Below are 19707 nucleotides of genomic sequence, written 5' to 3' on the forward strand. Positions count from 1 at the left end.
AGCAAGCAACTCAAGGATTGTGGGATAGTTGGGTATCAATCCCCAAGCTTTTGAACAAAACTTAGTTCAACACTCTTCTGTAGTTCAAAAATAGATCATATCTCATAGCCTTAATTGGAGTAATGGATGTCGTAAATGGATTGTAGCTATATATGATCAAGCTTGTTGTTGTATTGGCTATAATATGGCATCTTAATTACTAGTTGTGTTTCAATAAATGCAGCTGTTCAAAAGATAAAAGATATCCCAAGTTTGTGCTTGTATTTATTTTACTAAGGTATAATAGTCTCTTATTCTAGAGTATCACAAGATAAATACAAAATATTGGGAAGAACATTTTTCAATGTAATATCTCAGTCCTAGTAACTAAAACACCAAATTTATTTATTTTTCTTCACACGCTTTCAGTTCACGAATTTGAACTATATTAGAAATCCCACATCATTGAGGTCTACGCCTTGTGGAATAGTAACAAATTGAGTACGACACTTTGGGAGCATGTTGCCTATTTCCTTCGCAACATCTAAATAAAAGTTGTACGTTGCAAAATGATTATCATCTGTTCTTTTACATTGCAGGATATTTTGTGTCTTTGATTTGTTGTCTTTCACCTGTAAAGTGGTTGACCCATCAGTAAAAAATGATGTACAAAGCTTACTGTCCTCCTCCCTTAGCATCATCTCTTCAAAAACATTATTCTTAAGCTTCCAAATTCCGGTATTCCAATTGAAGTGGTAAAAGGGAAGAAATCGTTGCCCATAAGTAGCTATGAATTCTATAGCCTCGATAATAAATTCGTATTCTTCACTGGACATGTAGTATGGGAAGCATATTCTTGTCCACCCCAATTTCGCTCCAATGTAGCCCTACAAATTTATGAAGAAACGAAGGAAATGTAAAAAAAAAAAAAAAGTCCATGCAATTTTTCATGGAAATCAGAATAATGTTGAGAGACAAAATTCTTGAAGATTGCAGAATAATTTGAAACTATTGCTGTATGGAAATAGGAAATATGTAGAAATAAGATTTACCCTTTCGATTGCAGATCTTATTGCAAGTGAATGTGGTTCATCAACACCAAGCAAATGGTGACCATAAGGTCCTGCACAAGTGCACCCTCCTCGAGCTTGGATGCCAAAGAGGTCATTCATAAGCTTAGCAACAAAAGCCCCGTCTAAAGGCTTGTTTCTCATATTATAACCTGTCTCACTCAACTGATGAATTCCATTAGTTCCTCTACTTTCCACTTGCTCAACATCCGAAGAGTACGTAGTTGTGTACACAAGAAAGGATATGATTGCTTGTCTCTCTACTTTAGTATTTCCCAAGACCCTTATGTTATCATTTTTCATAAGTCTTGCAAGTGCCCTTCCTATATATTCATGCTCTTTCTCTTCAATTAATTTTGATCCGATGTATTCTTTGACCTGAAAGGATAAAGCTGCTTTTACTCGTTGGATAATTTGTGGCGTTCCAGCATCTTCCCTTTCTTCGATTTCGCTAATATACAATGTATCCTAGATTTTTTAACCACCGAATTGGTTAGATGTTGTTATAATTTAAATATTTTATTTTCAACAAGAAGAATACACAAAATGACAAACACATACCTTTTCATTGAAGAAATTTACATAGTTAACAGTACCACCTCCGCATGTGGATGGGGGAGAATCTTTTAGCTTGTATAAGGCTTTGTTCATCAGAAGAACCCCTGGTGATCCAGGCCCTCCAAGAAATTTGTGCGGACTTAAAGTTATTGCATCGTAGCCATCAATGGCACTTGATCTCATGTCAATCTTTACGTAGGGTGCACTTTTATGAATTTAACAAAACGGTATGGTATTAGTTTCATATTATATACAAGTTATTATTGATGCACTATAGAGATGTACGAAAAATGACTTATGAGCCCAATGAAGTTTCAAAAACGTTAAAAAAAAACCTCAATCGTGTTTTTTATGTTCAAGAAAACTCAACAAATTTAACCTTTTTTCTAAAAAATGTCAACTAAGTTACACTTTTGCTCAATTCTATGGAAGTCAAATTAGAGAACCACATTGGGAAAATGACTCGTATACCAACCAAGTTTCCAAATCGTTCAAAAAACTTCAATAATGTTTTGTCTGTTCAAAAAAACCCAACCAACCTAACCTTTTGAACACACTAAACATGACTAGCTTAGATTTTTTGAACAGTTTGAAAACTTTGTTGGACTTTTTTAGACAAAAATGTTGAATTCGTTGGGTTTTGTTAAACATACAAAACATAATTGAGATTTTTTGAACGGTTTGTAAACTTCGTTTGACTTGTAAAACATTTTTCCTAACCATGTACCTTGACGCAAAATCGAAGCATGCAAAAGCTCCAAATTGGTGTAGCAAGCGTGATAGAGAACGGGTGTCCGACATAATCCCAGTGACATTACTACATGCAGAGAAAGAACCCAACATTGGGCGCCCAGTCTGTTGGTAAAATTCTAGTTTAAACTTCAAATCATCCATGTCGATCATTCCTTCGTTGTCCAAATTAATCTCTATTACTTCAGCTAGGCTTTGTCTCCAGGAGAGAAGGTTAGAATGATGTTCATAAGGACCAACAAATACTACCCATCTTTCTTGGGTTCCTATACATGAGTTTAATACCTTCTCTCTTAAAATTGATGGAATCGCAATTCCCATCACTTCTTGGAGTCGTTTTATAGCTGCTGTAGTTCCTGATCCGCAGAAAATGAGTGCATCATCTTGTGTTCCACCTAAGCATTTCTTAACATAGCTAGTTGCTTCTTGAAGGATTCTCATTGTCCTATCACCGGTTTGGTTGTCACTTGTGTGAGTGTTACCTAAATGGAAACAACAAAAATCTCAAAGCTATTAAAGGATCCGTTCTTGAGATGTAATCATATGGATTCATGGTATACATATGGTTTTGAACTGAAAAAGAGAAATAGTAACACAAGTGAAAATATGAAGTTACCGTAGAAGGGAAGAACATTCTTGATTATATAGTCTTCAACGTATTGAAGACAGCGACTTGAGGCTGTATGATCTGCATATGTGAGCTTACGTTTTCCAAAAGGAGTATGAATCTCTGAACTACCACCTATAATTTGAGTGCGCAACCAGGTTAGTTTATCATCAGCAGGAGAATCAATCCGAGGTGCATCTTTATCAAGTATTTCATCGCATAGCAGCGTGACATTTTCACTAATATGATCGTCAATGTTTATGATCTTGACAAAGGTACTGCCGTGGCCTGTTATTGATTGCTGATCAACCGCCTTCTGTTTAGGTAATAGCATCGATGACATTGCCATTTTTTTGTTATACTTTAAATAGCTGAAAGAAGCTTTTCGCGGTTGGATGAGAAACGAATTGTAGAAACTAGCTAAAAATGATTGAATACATTTTATTTGCTGATGGGAGTATTTAAAGTAGTAGATAAGTTCTATATTTTATAAACTATTAAACCGGTCTAAAGCATTAAATGTAGCCGGTCCAAAAATTGTTTTGAAAACGGTTCAATTTAGTTGGGTAATGAAGCAATATGCGGAAGTTTTTTATTCCTTGTTTTCCATCATCTTTTATATTATTATTTAGTTTCTGTTGTTCGATAAAAATATCCTCTGTTGTAGAGAAATAGAGAATCGAGATCTTTAATTTGATAATCATTTGCCACCGAGAAAAATTAATAAATCTCGATGTGTTGTACTTTTTAGTCTTTTAATAATATATGAAATTTCAAAATTATAATAGCTATGTAATTCCTTTCTTCTTTATAAATTAAATATTTGTGGATAATAATAACATATAATTGTAGTTCGTATGTCATACCGTGTATCTGATTTCTTTAGTTAGGATTTCAACATATGTCTGATTTTTTACATATGATAGAGAAGGAAGAAAAGGTTGGAAAAGGTTTTATACAGTTTTTATCAAGTTGTAATTATCTGATTTTTAGCTAAATTACACCATGTATCTGATTTCGACACGGAAGAATCTCCAATATTTGCAGAGACTGAGTTTGAAAAATTCGAGGATTCAAAAGATAGTTTTGGTTTTATCGAGCAGTGATAATCTTAAGATGGGACGGTATGGGTATTGTGGCGTGCTCATTGTGCTGAGGTGGCACGTTTTAACGCAGTCGTGACGGAACACCCCCTCCCCCCACTCGCTTTTGCTCGTCGAGATTGGAATTTGTTGGCGTCACGACTAGATGAAACACACAAAATTTAAACGATTTTCAAACGTTCCTTTGGCAAAGATATAAAAAAAAAAATTAACTATTAAAAAAAACCATTTACCCTATAAATACCTACCACTTTATAAAAATTTTCACACAATTTCTCTTCTTCTCTCTACATACTTTCAATTATATTCAAAAAAAATATGGACCCTTTTGACTCGTTCGATGATTCAGATGATGATATTTTCTTTAGGATGATGTATCATTATTACACTACCGACCTGTTACAACCAGACCAAGCCCGGCTACTAACAAGACGTGCGATGTTAAATAGAAATCGCGAGGAATGACACAAACATCTATATCGCGATTACTTTGTGGATTAATTGTATATACGGATCGAAGGACTTCAAAAGAAGATTTTGTTTGAGTAGGAATGTGTTCCTACGGATCGCCAACGCCTTGGAAAGCTGGTATCGTTTTTTACTATACTTTTATACCAAATAAATAAAAATCTGGTACATGTTTATTTAATTTTACAAGATATGCAATATATTTTTAAACTCTAGTTAATTTATGTTTAGGTATGAATTTTGTCAATTGAGATATGATGTTAGAGATAGATGATGGTTTACAACGTTGCGGAAATGTGTTGCGGCCATTCGTTTGATGGCTATGGGGGAGTCACCCGACACCATGGACGACTATATGAGAATGTCCGAAAGAACCATAAGGGAGAGTTTGTATACATTGTCAAGGGGTGTTGTTGAAATATTTGGAGACGTGTATTTGCGGAAACCTTCGTTGCCTGATTTGCAAAAATTGTATGCGGTGCATGAAGAACGCCATAGGTTTCCTGGAATAATCGGAAGCATTGATTGCACACACTAGAAATTAAAAAATTGTTCGGTAGCATGGAAAGGGCAATACGCAAGTGGTCATCACGGATCACCTTCGTTGGTTTTAGAGGCTATTGATTCTCAAGATTTATGGATTTGACATGCATTTTTTGGGGTTGCGGGTTCCAACAACGACATCAACGTTCTGGATCGGTCACCGATATTGAACGATCTTTTGAATAGAAAGGCCCCAGATTCTCCTTTCACGGTGAATAAAACGAATACAAATATGGTTATTACCTTACATATGGAATATATCCTTAGTATTCCTTCGTGAAGGCATTCTGCCACCCGATTGAAGAACGGGACAATTTTTTTAAGAGAAGACAAAAAGGAGCACGTAAGGATATGGAACGTGCTTTTGGAGTACTGAAGGCGAAGTGACATATAGTTGAACATGTAGCACGACCATTGGATTTAGAAACTCTACGATATATCATGTATGCATGTACCATAATGCATAACATGGTATTAGAAGATAAAGGGCGAAATATTGCTTACTATATCTCAATGGAGCCCAAACACGTTCAGTTTCAACGAGGAACAACAGAGTATTTGCATCGAGTTATTGACATTCAGGACGCAAATAAATAGAGACAACTTCGAGAGGACTTTGCGGATTATATCTTCAATGCTAACAATAACGATAACGAATAGCATTTAGTTTTTAAATAAAAAATGTTTTTTTTTAACGAATAGCGTTGTATTTTTTTTTAAAATTTAGATGTTATGTGTAATTTAATTTCTATGTTAATTTTAATCTTTAAAAATTGTTTTTATAATATGTTATTTATAATTTTTAAACATTATATTTTATTTATTTATGTTATATTTAAAAAATATTTGTCTAAATTAAAAAAAAAAATCGAAAAAAATAAAAAAATTATAAAATGAAAAAAAGTTGGTGGTACAACAGGATGCAACATGGTGACCACTTCTCTAATTGGTGTTACAACACTATTGGTGATATGGCATGTGAGGTGGCACCAAAATGGTGTTACATCTAGTTACCCACACCCAATGCTCTAAAGAAATTAGGCAATTTGACATGGTTAATGAGTGCTCAAACCACCACTTTGCTAATGGTCCTTAAAAGAGCACCATACCAACCTATGTTTGATCTCAGTTTCAAAATCAGACACAATCCTATATATTGGAGTCTTATCTCTCACATTAATATAAAAAAAAAAGAAACAAGGACTCAATATAACTAAATGTTTTGGGTTCTTGTATAGGAAGAAAAGTTGGCTAAAGATAATTAATCAAAATACCATAAATACCCCTCATTAGCCTAACATATTTTTGCATAGTATACACCTGTCTATATTGTCATTCACAACATCACACGAATAGGAGATGAGATTGTGAGGTGTTGCCTCCTACAACTTCAATGGTGTTTCACGTATCTGTGATTGTACGAACCTAGAACTCAACTCCCCGATTTCAAACCTAACATCACCCTACGATCCTCGTCAACATATTCATTTTTATGCATGTTGTATCATCCCGACTTCCAGGTATATTATTTAATTAATTTGCATTCATGTTATCAAAGCAACTCGACAATTTGGATGCCCCAACTCGTCGAGTAGATGATTTAATGGCCACATGATTTTTAGAGTCTACTCGACGAGTTGGAGGACCCCAACTCGATGAGTAGGAGTTGAGTTTGAAAACCCTAATTTCAAGGGTTTGTGTCCTATTTAAAGGACCTTAAGCCTTCATTTCCACCTCTCTTATCACTTTAACACCTTGAGAGAAACCTTGAATGAGATGGTATCGTCTGTGTGTGTGTGTGTGTGTGTGGGAGAGAGAGAGAGAGAAAGAGAGAGATACTAAAAGTGTGTGATTTGGTGCATTCTTGGAAGGAGATAGAAGAGCATAAGGCTTGGAACGAGAAGAAACCCTTGGATCTAGTGTTCTTCTGGTGCTAGTTGTAATTTGGAGGTAAAAAGCCATCACCTTGATCATTTTTTAGTTAGATCTCTTCTTTATAGAGTTTCTGGTCATTTCCATCTTCCTTCTTATCCTTCGAGTTGTTTGAGCTTGCCATGGAGTTGAGAATTCAGATCTTGATAGTGTAAGGTCCCTTGGACCTAAAGATTTAAGCTTTATCAAGCTATTGGCCAGCTTTCATGCATCAAACCCTCTTTAGAGCTTGTCTTGGCATTTTGAGCGCTAAATGGCATGCATGGACATAAAGCTTGCAACTTTACGTGATAATTTAACCTTAGAAGGCTAGATCTAGAGTATGAGGCCTTTGTTCTACTTAAAAACAGCTGAATGAGAGAATGGACTAAAGGGACTCGATGAGTGGATGAGCCAACTCAACTACTTGGCTAGGGTTTCCCCTGATAGTCTGGATGAGTTACAACTCAACGAGTTGGTTAGACAATTCGACGAGTTGAGTTGGATTTTCCCGATACTTCAGAAAAACGAAGGAACTCAATGAGTTGCATAGATGCACTCGACGAGTTAGGTCAACATGGACTGTTGACTTGGGCGTTGACTTTTAGGGTTTGGTCAAGACATGAGTTAAGGAGACCATGGAGGGGTAAAATAGTCTTTCACCCTTTCCGAGAGTGAGGAAAGGGGTTAGCCTAACTTTTTAGAGTTATGATTATAAAGTGTTAATTATAGATGATTATATTATGTAGGCAGAGTCTAGACTATTCGTGGGGTACTTGATCTACTTGTTTACTTACAAAGTGAGTCTTCTCACTATGCTTACGTGAGCGGTAAAACTATGTGACCGTAGGGTCTTATTTAAGTTATCGACTGGAGGCTTCTATGTTCTTATACTGAGTTATGTGATATTATACATTTTGTATTTGTGATATATGCTATATTATTCTACGCCTTACTGAGTTGGGACCGGAGGGTCTTCACTGAGATACAGGACTGGAGAGTCCAACCCGAGCTATGAGACCAGATGGTTTTCAGTGAGACACATGACCGGAGGGCCCTCACCTAGACACATGATTGGAGGGTCCATGCCGAGCTATAGCCATGAGAGGCTTATATTTTGTGTATGTGGTATTTTGAGCCCTAGATTCCATGCATGGACGTAAAGCTTGCAGCTTTACATGATAATTTAGCCTTAGAAGGCTAGATCTGGAGTATGAGGCCTTAGTTCTACTTAAAAACGTCTGAATGAGAGAATGGACTGAATGGACTCGACGAGTGGATGATCCAACTCGATTAGTTGGCTAGGGATTTCCATAACAGTATGGACACGTTACAACTCGACAAGTTGAGTTGTATTTCCCGATACTTCAGAAAAATGAAGGAACTCGATGAGTCACTTGGATGCACTCGACGAGTTGGGTCAACATGGACTGTTGAATCGGGCGTTGAATTCCGTTGACTTTTAGGGTTTGGTCAAGACATGAGTTAAGGAGGACCATGGAGGAGTAAAATAGTCTTTCATCATTTCTGAGATTGAGGAAAGGGGATAGCCTAACTTTTTAAAGTTGTGATTATAAAGTGTTAATTAGAGATGATTATATTATGTAGGCGGAGTCTAGACTGTTCATGGGGTACTAGATCTACTTGGTTACTTACGAGGTGAATCTTCTCACTATACTTACCTGAGTGGTAATACTGTGTGAACGGAGGGTCTTATTTGAGTTATCGACCGAAAGGTCCTATGTGCTTATACTAACTTATGTGATATTATGCATTTTGTCTTTGTGATATATATGTTATATTATTCTATGCCTTACTGAGTTAGGACCGAAGGGTCCAAATCGAGTTAGGAGACTGAAGGGTCTTCACTAAGATACAGGACTAGAGGGTCCAACCCGAGCTATGAGACTAGAGAGTCTTAACTGAGACACATGACCGGAGAGTCCATACAAAGCAGTGAGACCGAAGGGTCCTCACCAAGACGCGTGAGTGGAGCATCCATGTCGAGCTATAGCCATAAGAGGCTCGTTATCTGTGTATGTGGTATTTTGAGCCCTAGATTCCATGCATAGACATAAATCTTGTAGGTTTATGTGATAATTTAGCCTTAGAAGGCTAGATCTAGATTATGAGGCCTTAGTTCTGCTTAAAAACATCTGAATGAGAGAATGGACTGAAGGGACTCGACAAGTGGATGAGCCAACTCGACGAGTTGGCTAGGATTTTCCCCGATAGTCTAGACGTGTTACAACTCGACGAGTTGAGTTGGATTTTACCGATAATTCAGAAAAATGAAGGAACTCGGCGAGTCTCATAGATACACTCGACGAGTTGGGTCAACATGGACTGTTGACTCGGGCATTGACTTCCGTTGACTTTTAGGGTTTGGTTAAGACTTGAGTTAAGGAGACCATGGAGGGGTAAAATAGTCTTCACCCTTTTTGAGAGTAAGGAAAGGGGTTAGCCTACCTTTTTACAGTTGTGATTATAAAGTGTTAATTATAGATGATTATATTGTGTAGGCGGATTCTAGACTGTTCGTGGGGTACCAGATCTACTTGCTTTCTTATGAGGCGAGTCTTCTCACTATATTTACCCGAGCAGTGAGACCGGAGGGTCCTCACCAAGACGCATGACTGGATTGTCCATGTCGAGCTATTATTATTATTTGTGTATGTGGTATTTTAGGGAACTCACTAAGCTTCATGCATACCATTCTCATATGTGTTTTAGGTACTTCACTTGATCGTGAGAAGACGCCGACTTGATTGTACATAGTTGTTCGAGATTATGTTGTAGGATTCTGGCATATTATCAGTCATTTTGTTGAATTGTGTTTTTGATAACTAATACATTTGTGGTTTTTGAGAAATGTGATATCGAGTTTAATGTGGTTTAAAAATCAAATTTTTGTTTGAAAATTTAGAGTTCTTTAAGTTGGTATCAAAGTCTTAGTTTGAGGGATTCAGGTGTACTCTCGGGTATGTCTACACTCAAACTGAGGATTTGAGAAACTTTTCTAAAAAGAAATGATTTTTCTAAAACGAGTAAGCGTTTTAAAGAGAAAATGACACGGAGCAGTGTGTACAATCAGGTAGAGCCCGAAATGTGATTTCCAAAAATATCATTACTTGTTTATATTATGAGATATTTATGAGATATTAGAGTTGCAAGCTAGAGGATAGGCTAGGTATTTAAGAAATTAGGGCTTGAGTTTCCTGATTCGTGATGCCTTAGCCTAGGGGATGCTATTGATTGATATTATATGTTATTTCTCTGTGTATGTGCTGAGTAGGAGTACTAAGCAGGGACCTCTTAGAGAGAGATAGAGAGAGAGAGAGAGAGAGTCTTGAGTCGAGAAGTGATCTTGGAGAGATACCTAGATGAGCATTTGAGTAGTCTACTAAGATAGTAGTTGATATCCGTGACAAATAGAGTACTTGTGAATTAGGATCTTTGGAGGAGGACTTGGGACGACTACAGGATAGTGTGGACAGTAGTGTAGGACCCGTACTACTGAAAGCACCAGATCTGTATGCGACCAGTGTAAGAACCTTAGGATGCTACAGAGAATGTAGGGGGTGGGTAATCTAGTATGTGTGTTTGAGCTAGTCTCTGATGATTTTGTGTTTGTGTTTCAGAGAAACTATGGTGATTACCCGTAACAACCCCATGAGCAGTGGTACCAGTGACGAGGAGATCTGCATGATCATTCATGAGGAAGTGGCCCCAGCTATCAGATAGACCATACCATAGATGTCTGGGTCTATCAAAACCACGTTGATTCAGACATTCGATGAGCGATACGTTGCTATCACGAAGGTTGTTGCTGCTGCAACCACCGCGACCATAGTTTGTTACTAGGCCACATGGACGTGACTCATTGTTGTTCCTTGAGTTCAGCAACATGAATCCACAAGAGTTTGATGGGACGTAGTACCCGATTTCTGCCATGAGATGGATCTCCGATATCGAGGGGTGTTTATATACGTGTTCATGCCTGAAGCATCTGAGAGTTCAGTTTGCGATGAACTAGCTTCGCTTGGGAGTAAAGGACTGGTGGAAGTTTGTGATGACTAATTTTACCCCTACAGATCATGTTGCAATGACTTAGGAGAGGTTCACCAAGTTATTCAGAGATGAGTATGTTCCCAAGGTGGAGAGGGAACGTTTGGATAGGAGTTTTTGTCTCTTAAGCAGAAGACATAATCAGTGACAGAGATTACGAGGATGTTTCATGAGAGGGCGTTGTTCTGCCCTGAGCACGTGTCTACTGAGCTGGCACGTGTGCGCCAATATTTGAACATCTTGAGGAGGGTTACTAGGGAGTTCGTGGCGAGCTCGTCTTATCAGATATTGGCTAAGTTGCAGACCAATGCCAGGAGGAAAGAGATTGAGTTGTAGATTCAGACCAAAGAGGGGGGGGGGGGGAGAAGCAGGGGAGGGATAAGAGACCAATGCAGTTGCACCTGGTGACAAATCAGGCTAAGCCCACTGATTCGAGAATTGGAGGCTAGAAAGGTCGCACTTGTGGCAATTGCAGCAAGAGTCATGAGGGGTCTTGTCGAGCGGGGATTTTCTATAAATGTGGCTAGGAGGGGCATATGGCGAGAGACTGCCCCAAGGGATTTTCGGTTTGCTTTCATTGCAACCAGACGGGCCACCGGAAGGTCGAGTTTCCCCAGCTCACTCAAGAATTAGCCCAGGATTCTGCTCCTGCTTCTTTACATGTTACTGATGGCCGGTTGGGGAAGGACAAGCCTCCGAGAGCTCCTAGGAGAGCATTTCAGTTGACTGCGGAGGAGGTCCGTGCAACGTCATGTTGTTGCTGGTACGTATCTCCTTATTTATGTTACTTTGAGATTTGTTTATGCTTATATTGTGTTGTATATAGGTACTTTTATTGTGAGTTATGTGCCTAATTTGGTGTTATTTCACTCGGGCACTAGTGAATCTTTCGTGTCTTTATCATTTAGTCATCACATTAGTATCAGGCACGACGTGTTGAGTCGACCATTGAGGGTTTCTATACCCGACGAGAATTTGGTTTTTTCCACTGATGTATTTCGGGGATGTGTATTAGAGATTTTCAGTGTTGAGTTCCCGATAGATCTGGTGCAGATAGCGATGGGTGATGTATGTGTCATAGTGGGCATGGATTAGTTGAGCCGGTTTGGATCTGTGATCGATTGTGAGCGTCAGATGGTGGCCATAAGAGACCCTAGTAGGGAAGTACTTACTGTGTATGGCGAGGGGACCATATCTGGATCAACTTTCTACTCTGCCGATAGGGAGAGATAGAGTTTACAGCAGGGATGCATGGGTTTTTTAGCATAAGTGATGGATACAAGATTTGCCCATAAGAACCCGAGTTCTATCTCCGATGTTCCGGTTGTGTGTGAGTTCCCGGACATTGTTCCTGAGGAATTGTCGGGTGTTTCTCCCGAGAGACAGTTGGAGTTCCGAATCGATTTGTTTCCAGGTGCGGTGCCTATTGTCATGGTACCTTATCACCTTGCACCACCAGAGATGCAGGAGTTATCCTCGCAGCTCCAGGAGCTGCTGGGAAAGGGTTTTATTAGACCGAGTAGCTCACCATGGGGAGTGCCAATCATTTTTGTCATGAAAAAGGATGGTTCACACCGGATGTGCATCGACTACCGGGAGTTGAGCATGCTGACGGTCAAGAACCGTTATCCGTTACCAAGGATTGACGATTTATTCTATCAAACGTAGGGGGTGTCTTGTTTTTCCAATATTGATTTGAGATATGGGTATCATCAGATGAGAGTTTGCGAGGAGGATATCTAGAATACGACCTTTAGGACTCGTTAAGGATACTACGAGTTTGTGGTGATGCCTTTTGGGCTCACCAATGCATCGGCAGTGTTCACGGACCTCATGAACTGGGTGTGCAGGCCCATGTTAGATAGGTTGGTGATCGTGTTCATCGACGACATTTTGGTATACTCGAGGTCCAAGGAACAGTGCTAGGAGAATCATTGGGAGATTCTTGGAGTATTGAGGATAGAGAGGCTTCTTGCTAAATTCTCTAAGTGTCATATCTGGTTACGAGGTGTCCAGTTCTTAGGACATCTCGTTAACCAAAATGGGATTTTGGTTGACTCGGCCAAGATTGAGGCACTTATGTGATGGGAGGTGTCGAGGTCCCCATCGAAGATCAGGAGTTTTCTGGGTCTAGCAGGCTACTACCAAAGGTGTATCAGAGATTTCTCCAAAATTATCATTCCTCTCACCAGATCGATCAGGAAGGGTGTTACTTTGGTATGGGGGCTCAAGTAGTGGGCTTCATTCGAGACTCTTCGCCAAAGATTGTGCGAAACTCCAGTGTTACCCATTATTGAGGGAGTGGAGGACTTCGTAGTCTACTGTGATGCATCTATACTAGGGATGGGTGACGTGTTGATGTAGAGGGGGCACATGATAGCATATGCGTCGAGGCAGTTGATTCCTCACGAGACGAGGTATCCCACCCAGAATTTGGAGCTGGGGGCAGTGTTGTTCGCTCTCAAGATTTGGTGCCACTACCTTTATGGATCAACCCAACCTGAATATGAGATAGAGGAGGTGGTTGCATCTAGTGAAAGACTACGACTATGAGATTTTGTATCACCTTGGCAACACTAATGTGGTAGCCGATGCCCTGACTCGTAGAGCAGTGACTGCTCTGATCCGAGACGCGTGCATGAGGATGACGGTGATGACACTAGTCTTAGATACCATCCGAGAGGCCCAAGTGGTGGCCATGAGACCGAAGAACGTAAGAGAGAGCAGGTGATCGGGCAGATTTCTGAGTTTGAGACGGATAATTGAGGGCTTATGGCCTTCCGCGGACGGATATGGGTGCCAGATATTGGTGGAGCTCGACATATTTTGATGGAGGAGGCCCATAGGTCTAGATTCTCGATCCATCTGGGGGCTACCAAGATCTATTTGGACTTGAAGAGGGATTATAGGTGGCCCTGTATGAAGAGAGATGTGGCATATGTAGTCAATAGATGCTTGACTTGTCGTCAGGTCAAGGCGGAGCACCAACGTCCTCATGGCCCGTTGCGGCCTCTAGAGATTCCCATGTGGAAGTGGGAATAGATTTCCATGGATTTTATTACCAAATTACCAAGGACCACGCGAGGTTTCGATGTGATATGGGTGATTGTAGATCAGTTGATGAAAAGTGCTCACTTTCTGGCTATAAGTCAGAGCTTTTTTGCAGAGAAATTAGCCGAGATCCACATTCGAGATGTGGTGGCACGGCATGGAGTTCCAACATCGATAATGTTGATCGAGATGTATGTTTCACTTCCAGGTTCTCGAAGAAATTTTATGAGGAGTTGGGTACCTAGTTGCATTTAAGTACTGCATATCACCCATAGACAGACGGGCAGAGTGAGCGGACGATTCAGATGCTCATGGACATGCTACGCGCATGTGTTATGGACATCGGTGGAAGTTCGGACACTTAGGTGCTGTTTGTTTTTCTATAAAAACCTCTTCAAACCACTTATTACTGCGCGGCGCAGCACACACGCAACACTTTCCCTCTCGCAGCAGTTTGTTTTTTGGAAGACTTCAGACTACAAAACCTCTGCGCGTGTGCTGCGTGGCGCAACACTTGACTTGCCTCTTCTAACCTCTTCAGCTTTCATTTTTTCTAAGTGTTTTTTTAAGAATTTTTGTATAACTTTTTTTTTAATTTCTTTTTTTAAACTTTGATTTTCTTAAATTTTTATTTACGGATGTGATACAATTTATTTTTATAATTTCCACGATTTTTTTAATTTGTTTTTTTTTTTAATTTTTTTACCGTTGTATTAATAATATTTTCAATTTCAGTTACATTTTTTTTAACGTGTGTAATTTTTTACGAGCTTTGTAGACAACGTTTGCAATACTTTCTTAAATTTTTTATTATTTTCTTTTTTAATGCTTTTTTTAAATTAGTTTTTTTCTAGAATAAAACTATTAGTTTCTTTTACATTTTTTTATGTTTTTTTTAAACAAAAAGTTTTATATTTTTGTTTTTTACATGTTATTGTTATTATTATTTCAATGTTTTAAGACTAGAATTATTAAATTTCAATGTTGAGAATTATTTCAGTTTATAAAATTAGTTTATTGAAATTTTAGTTTACCGCAGCAGTCTGCAGATGTTAAAAAACAAACATGCTTCTTATTATAGGCTGCAACCGTTTGTTCCACCTCTTCTGCTACAGAGGATTGCAGAGGTGGTCTGCAGACTTCATGAATTTTCGCTTCGAAAAAACAAACAACACCTTACTTTCCCTTGGTTGAGTTTTCATACAACAACAGCACCTTACTTTCCCTTGGTTGAGTTTTCATACAACAACAGCCATCACTCCAGTATAGGTATGCCTCCCTTTGAGCTTTTATATGAGAGGAGGTGCCGAACTCCCATCTGTTGGGGAGAGGTAGGGCAGAGAGTGATAGGGGCACTGAGATAGTTCTCAAGACGACAGAGCAGATCCAGCTGGTCAGACATAGGTTACTGACGGCCTATAGTCGCCAGAAGAGTTACGCAGACAGGCGACGTTCAGAGATATAACTTTAGGTCGGAGATTTTGTCCTCCTGAAGGTATCCCCATGGAAAGGGGTATTCCGATTCAGGAAGCGGGGCAAGATGGGTCCTAGATACATTGGTCCTTTTAAGGTGATCGCTTGAGTAGGTAAGGTAGTTTATCGGTTAGAGTTTCTTGCAGAGTTAAGCCATATTCATAACACCTTCCACGTGTCCCAGCTGAGGAAATGTGTAGCCGATGAGACAGCAGTGGTCCCTTTAGAGGACATTCAGGTTGATGATCGTTTGAACTACATTGAGAAGACGATAGAGATCTTGGATAAGAAGGTGGAGGTCTTGAGGAATAAAGAGGTGCCCTTGGTTCAGGTTCAGTGGCAACATCGGAAGGGATCCGAGTAGACTTGGGAGTCGAAGTTCGAGATGCAGGAGCAGTACCTAGAGTTGTTTTCGAATGATAACTTTGAGGGAGAAGTCTGATTCTAGTAGGGGAGAATTGTCACATCCCGATTCCCAGGTATAATATTTAATTAATTTTCATTCATGTTGTCAGAGCAACTCGACGAGTTGGATACTCCAACTCACCGAGTAGAGGATTTAATGGCCGCGTGATTTTTAGAGTCTACTCAACAAGGTTGATGACCCCAACTCGATGAGTAGGAGCTGAGTGTGAAAACCCTATTTTTCAGAGTTTGTTTCCTATTTAAAGGACCTTAAGCCTTCATTTCCGCCTCCCTTATCACTTTAACACCCTGAGAGAAACCCTAAACAAGCCGGTATCATCTGAGTGTGTGAGAGAGAGAGAGAGACTAAAAGTGTGTAATTTCGTGCATTCTTGGAAGGGGATTGAAGAGCATAAGGCATGGAACGAGAAGAATCCTTGGATCTAGTGTTCTTCTAGTGCTAGCTGCTATTCTAAGGTAAAAAGCTATCACCTTGATCATTGTTTGGTTAGATCTCTTTCATAGGGAGTTTATGGCCATTTCCATCTTCCTTATTAGCCTTTGAGTTGTTTGAGCTTGCTATGGAGTTGAGACTTCCGATATGGACAGTGTAAGGTCCCTTGGACCAAAAGATTCAAGTTTTATCAAGCTATTGGCCAACTTTCATGCATTAAACCCTCTTTAGAGCTTGTTTTGGCATTTTGAGCCCTAGATGTCATGCGTGGATGTAAAGCTTACATTTTTACGTGATAATTAGCCTTAGAATGCCAGATCTAGAGTATTAGGCTGTAGTTATGCTTAAAAACGTTTGAATGAGAGAATGGACTGAATGGACTCGACGAGTGGATGAGCCAACTCTACGAGTTGGCTAGGGTTTACCCCGATAGTCTAGACGAGTTACAACTCGACGAGTTGGTGAGACAACTCGACGAGTTGAGTTGGATATTCCTGATACTCCTGAAAAACGAAGGAACTTGATGAGTCGCATAGATGCACTCGACGAGTTGGGTCAACATGGACTTTTTACTCGGGGGTTGACTTCCGTTGATTTTTAGAGTTTAGTCAAGACATAAATTAAGGAAACCATGGAGGGGTAAAATAGTCTTTCACCCTTTTCGAGAGTAAGGTTAGGGGTTAGCCTAACTATTTATAGGTTTGATTATTAAGTTTTAATTAGAGATGATTATATTATGTAGGCGGAGTCAAGATTGTTCATGGGTTACTAGATCTACTTGCTTACTTAAGAGGTGAGTCTTTTCACTATACTTACCTGAGCAGTAATATTGTGTGCCTGGAAGGTCTTGTTTGAGTTATCGACTGATGGTCCTATGTGCTTATACTGATTTATGTGATATTGTGCATTTTGTCTTTGTGACATATGCTATATTATTCTATGCCTTACTGAGTAAGGACCGAAGGGTCCAAACCGAGTTGTTAGACTGGAGGGTCTTCACTGAGATGCAGGACTAGAGGGTCCATCCCAAGCTGTGAGACCAGAGGGTCTTCACTGAGACACATGAACGAAGGATCCACACCAAGCAGTGAGACCGGAGGGTCCTCACCGAGACGCATGAATAGATTGTCCATGTCGAGCTATATCCATGAGAGGATTATTATTTGTGTATGTGGTATTTTGGGGAACTCACTAAGCTTCGTGCATACCATGTTGTCTGATATGTGTTTCAGGTACTTCTCTTGATCGCGGGAAGGCGCCAACTTATGCATTTGTGGATTCTAGGATATTATCAGTCATTTTGTTGAATTATGTTTTTGACAACTGATGCATTTGTGGTTTTTGAGAAATGTGATATTGAGTTTTATGTGGTTTAAAAATGAAAATTTAGAGTGTTACACATGTGACTTGACAAAAGGTATGGAATCAATTTTTCTAATAAATCGATTTTTATGAGGTTCTTTTATTGATTTTATGGAATTTAGGAAATAGATTAATCGATGTTTATGGACATCTAATTGATTTTTTCATGTAAATAATTTTAGGTTTTTTATTCTTGTCCTGAATCATGGTTCTTGAACTTGAATTCAAACATGGTATTGGAAACTTGCCTTGGAGGACTCCTCATGAACCCCTACTCGAGGAGGTTGAAACATATGCACGTCCTCAATATGATATAATTTATGGAATGACATGATCTTGTTTAATTTTTAATATGGTTTTGTTAACTTGTAGCATTAAATTTGGGATTAAAGGGGACACTGAAGTTTTTTGGTGGTCGTGAGATAATAGTTCATAAGTTCATTCCCTCATGCTTTTAAAATATTTTAACTTATGTATGCATACATATATGTATACATATATGTTTATACATAGAACAATTTTAGTTGATAACAATCTGTTATTACAAAAGCAATCTTAACACCCCTTACTATAATAATAACTAATAACAAAGGGGTTGGGCTTTATTTTTGTGTACGTATTTTGTGGTCTTTTTTTCACAATGTTTAATGTTTGTGTGAGGGTTTTGTATGTCTTTTTTATGTGATTGTTAGGTTTTTATTCAATAGTGGAAGCATTTTTATATTTTAATAAACTAAAATCATCTTACCCATTAGGGTCAGTTTTCAAAGCTTAGGAAATATAAAAACAACCATTGAAAAGGAAAATATTACAAACTTTGAACAATTTAGTTCCTTTTGGCAATTAGGAAGTTGATGAAGAATGTAGAGTACAACTCCACCTTAGTTAGAAACACCAACAACTTTTTAAATTCATAAGATGCTATTCTTCTTGTAATGGTAACACGCTTAAGCATTTAAGAACAAAAAAAAGCTTTTTTTTCTAAAGGATATTTGAAAGTTTCATATTCTTGTTTATGAACTGAACACTTTAATATAAAAAGTAAGTAAATGCATATAGAGGAAAAGAAATCGAAATTCACTAGCTACAAAAATTGTTTGATATGGTCTATTAAACACTCTTAAGAAAACACAGTGGCTGTCGCATATTTACCCTTTCATCCCATCCTTATAGCCCTTAAAAGCCTACATAGAAAAGGTATGTCTTCATGAATATAATAATAATGCATGGTCTCTTTTTATAAAATATATTCTACAAGTTTATAAGATATAAAACCATGTACTTTCATGTATTACCCTTACCTTGTCATTGCATTAATCATTAAAACAACACATGCATCTAAAGCATGTTCCTCTTATTAAAATAAGCTTTAAGGATAATAACTAGTTCTCATAGCTAGTCTTTAGTCCTTACAATTTTTATTTAAAATTGGAATAGTAATTGGCTTTTAGGTTCTTTTGTTTATTTCTAAATCATATGTATCTAGTTTATATATAATAGAACCCTTATATCTATCTATCTATCTATCTATCTCTCTCTTTCTTTTTCTCTCTCTCTCTCTCTCTCTATATATATATATATAATACATGACTTATATAAATCATTCCCTATTATTTGTTTTGTTACTTTATATTGACAATTAACATTTCCATGAAATAAAAATTTCAAATTAATTACAAGAGTTATATTTATTTATTGAGGATCAGATTCTTATAAGTAAAATATTTGCATCAAGTTGTTGTTAGTGTGACCCTTCATGATCATATATTATCTAAAAATATCATTCTATAATGACTTTTGGACATATACATCTTTCAATCACCCACTAGCATAAGACTCATTATAGATTGATATCGATAGTGGTGAACTTCTAGAAACATTTCACCGCCCCTGTAATATATGACT

The 19707-nt window shown here is 38.3% G+C and overlaps 1 protein-coding gene across 1 annotated transcript; it reads right to left on the minus strand.

Annotated features, from left to right (window-relative positions):
* Positions 1–335: 335 nt before the first annotated feature.
* Positions 336–3394, minus strand: LOC144997340 (uncharacterized). Its single transcript, XM_078957221.1, has 5 exons — positions 2974–3394; positions 2335–2839; positions 1611–1812; positions 1032–1517; positions 336–866 (listed from the first exon to the last, which is right to left on the minus strand). Exons 1-5 carry the CDS (start codon positions 3311–3313, stop codon positions 423–425), a joined length of 1977 nt encoding a protein of 658 aa, XP_078813347.1. The 5' UTR covers positions 3314–3394; the 3' UTR covers positions 336–422.
* Between the last annotated feature and the right edge of the window lie 16313 nt (positions 3395–19707).

Source organism: Lactuca saligna, chromosome 5 (genome assembly GCF_052625555.1).
Source record: "Lactuca saligna cultivar CGN05327 chromosome 5, ASM5262555v1, whole genome shotgun sequence".
Classification (NCBI taxonomy): Eukaryota; Viridiplantae; Streptophyta; class Magnoliopsida; order Asterales; family Asteraceae; genus Lactuca; species Lactuca saligna.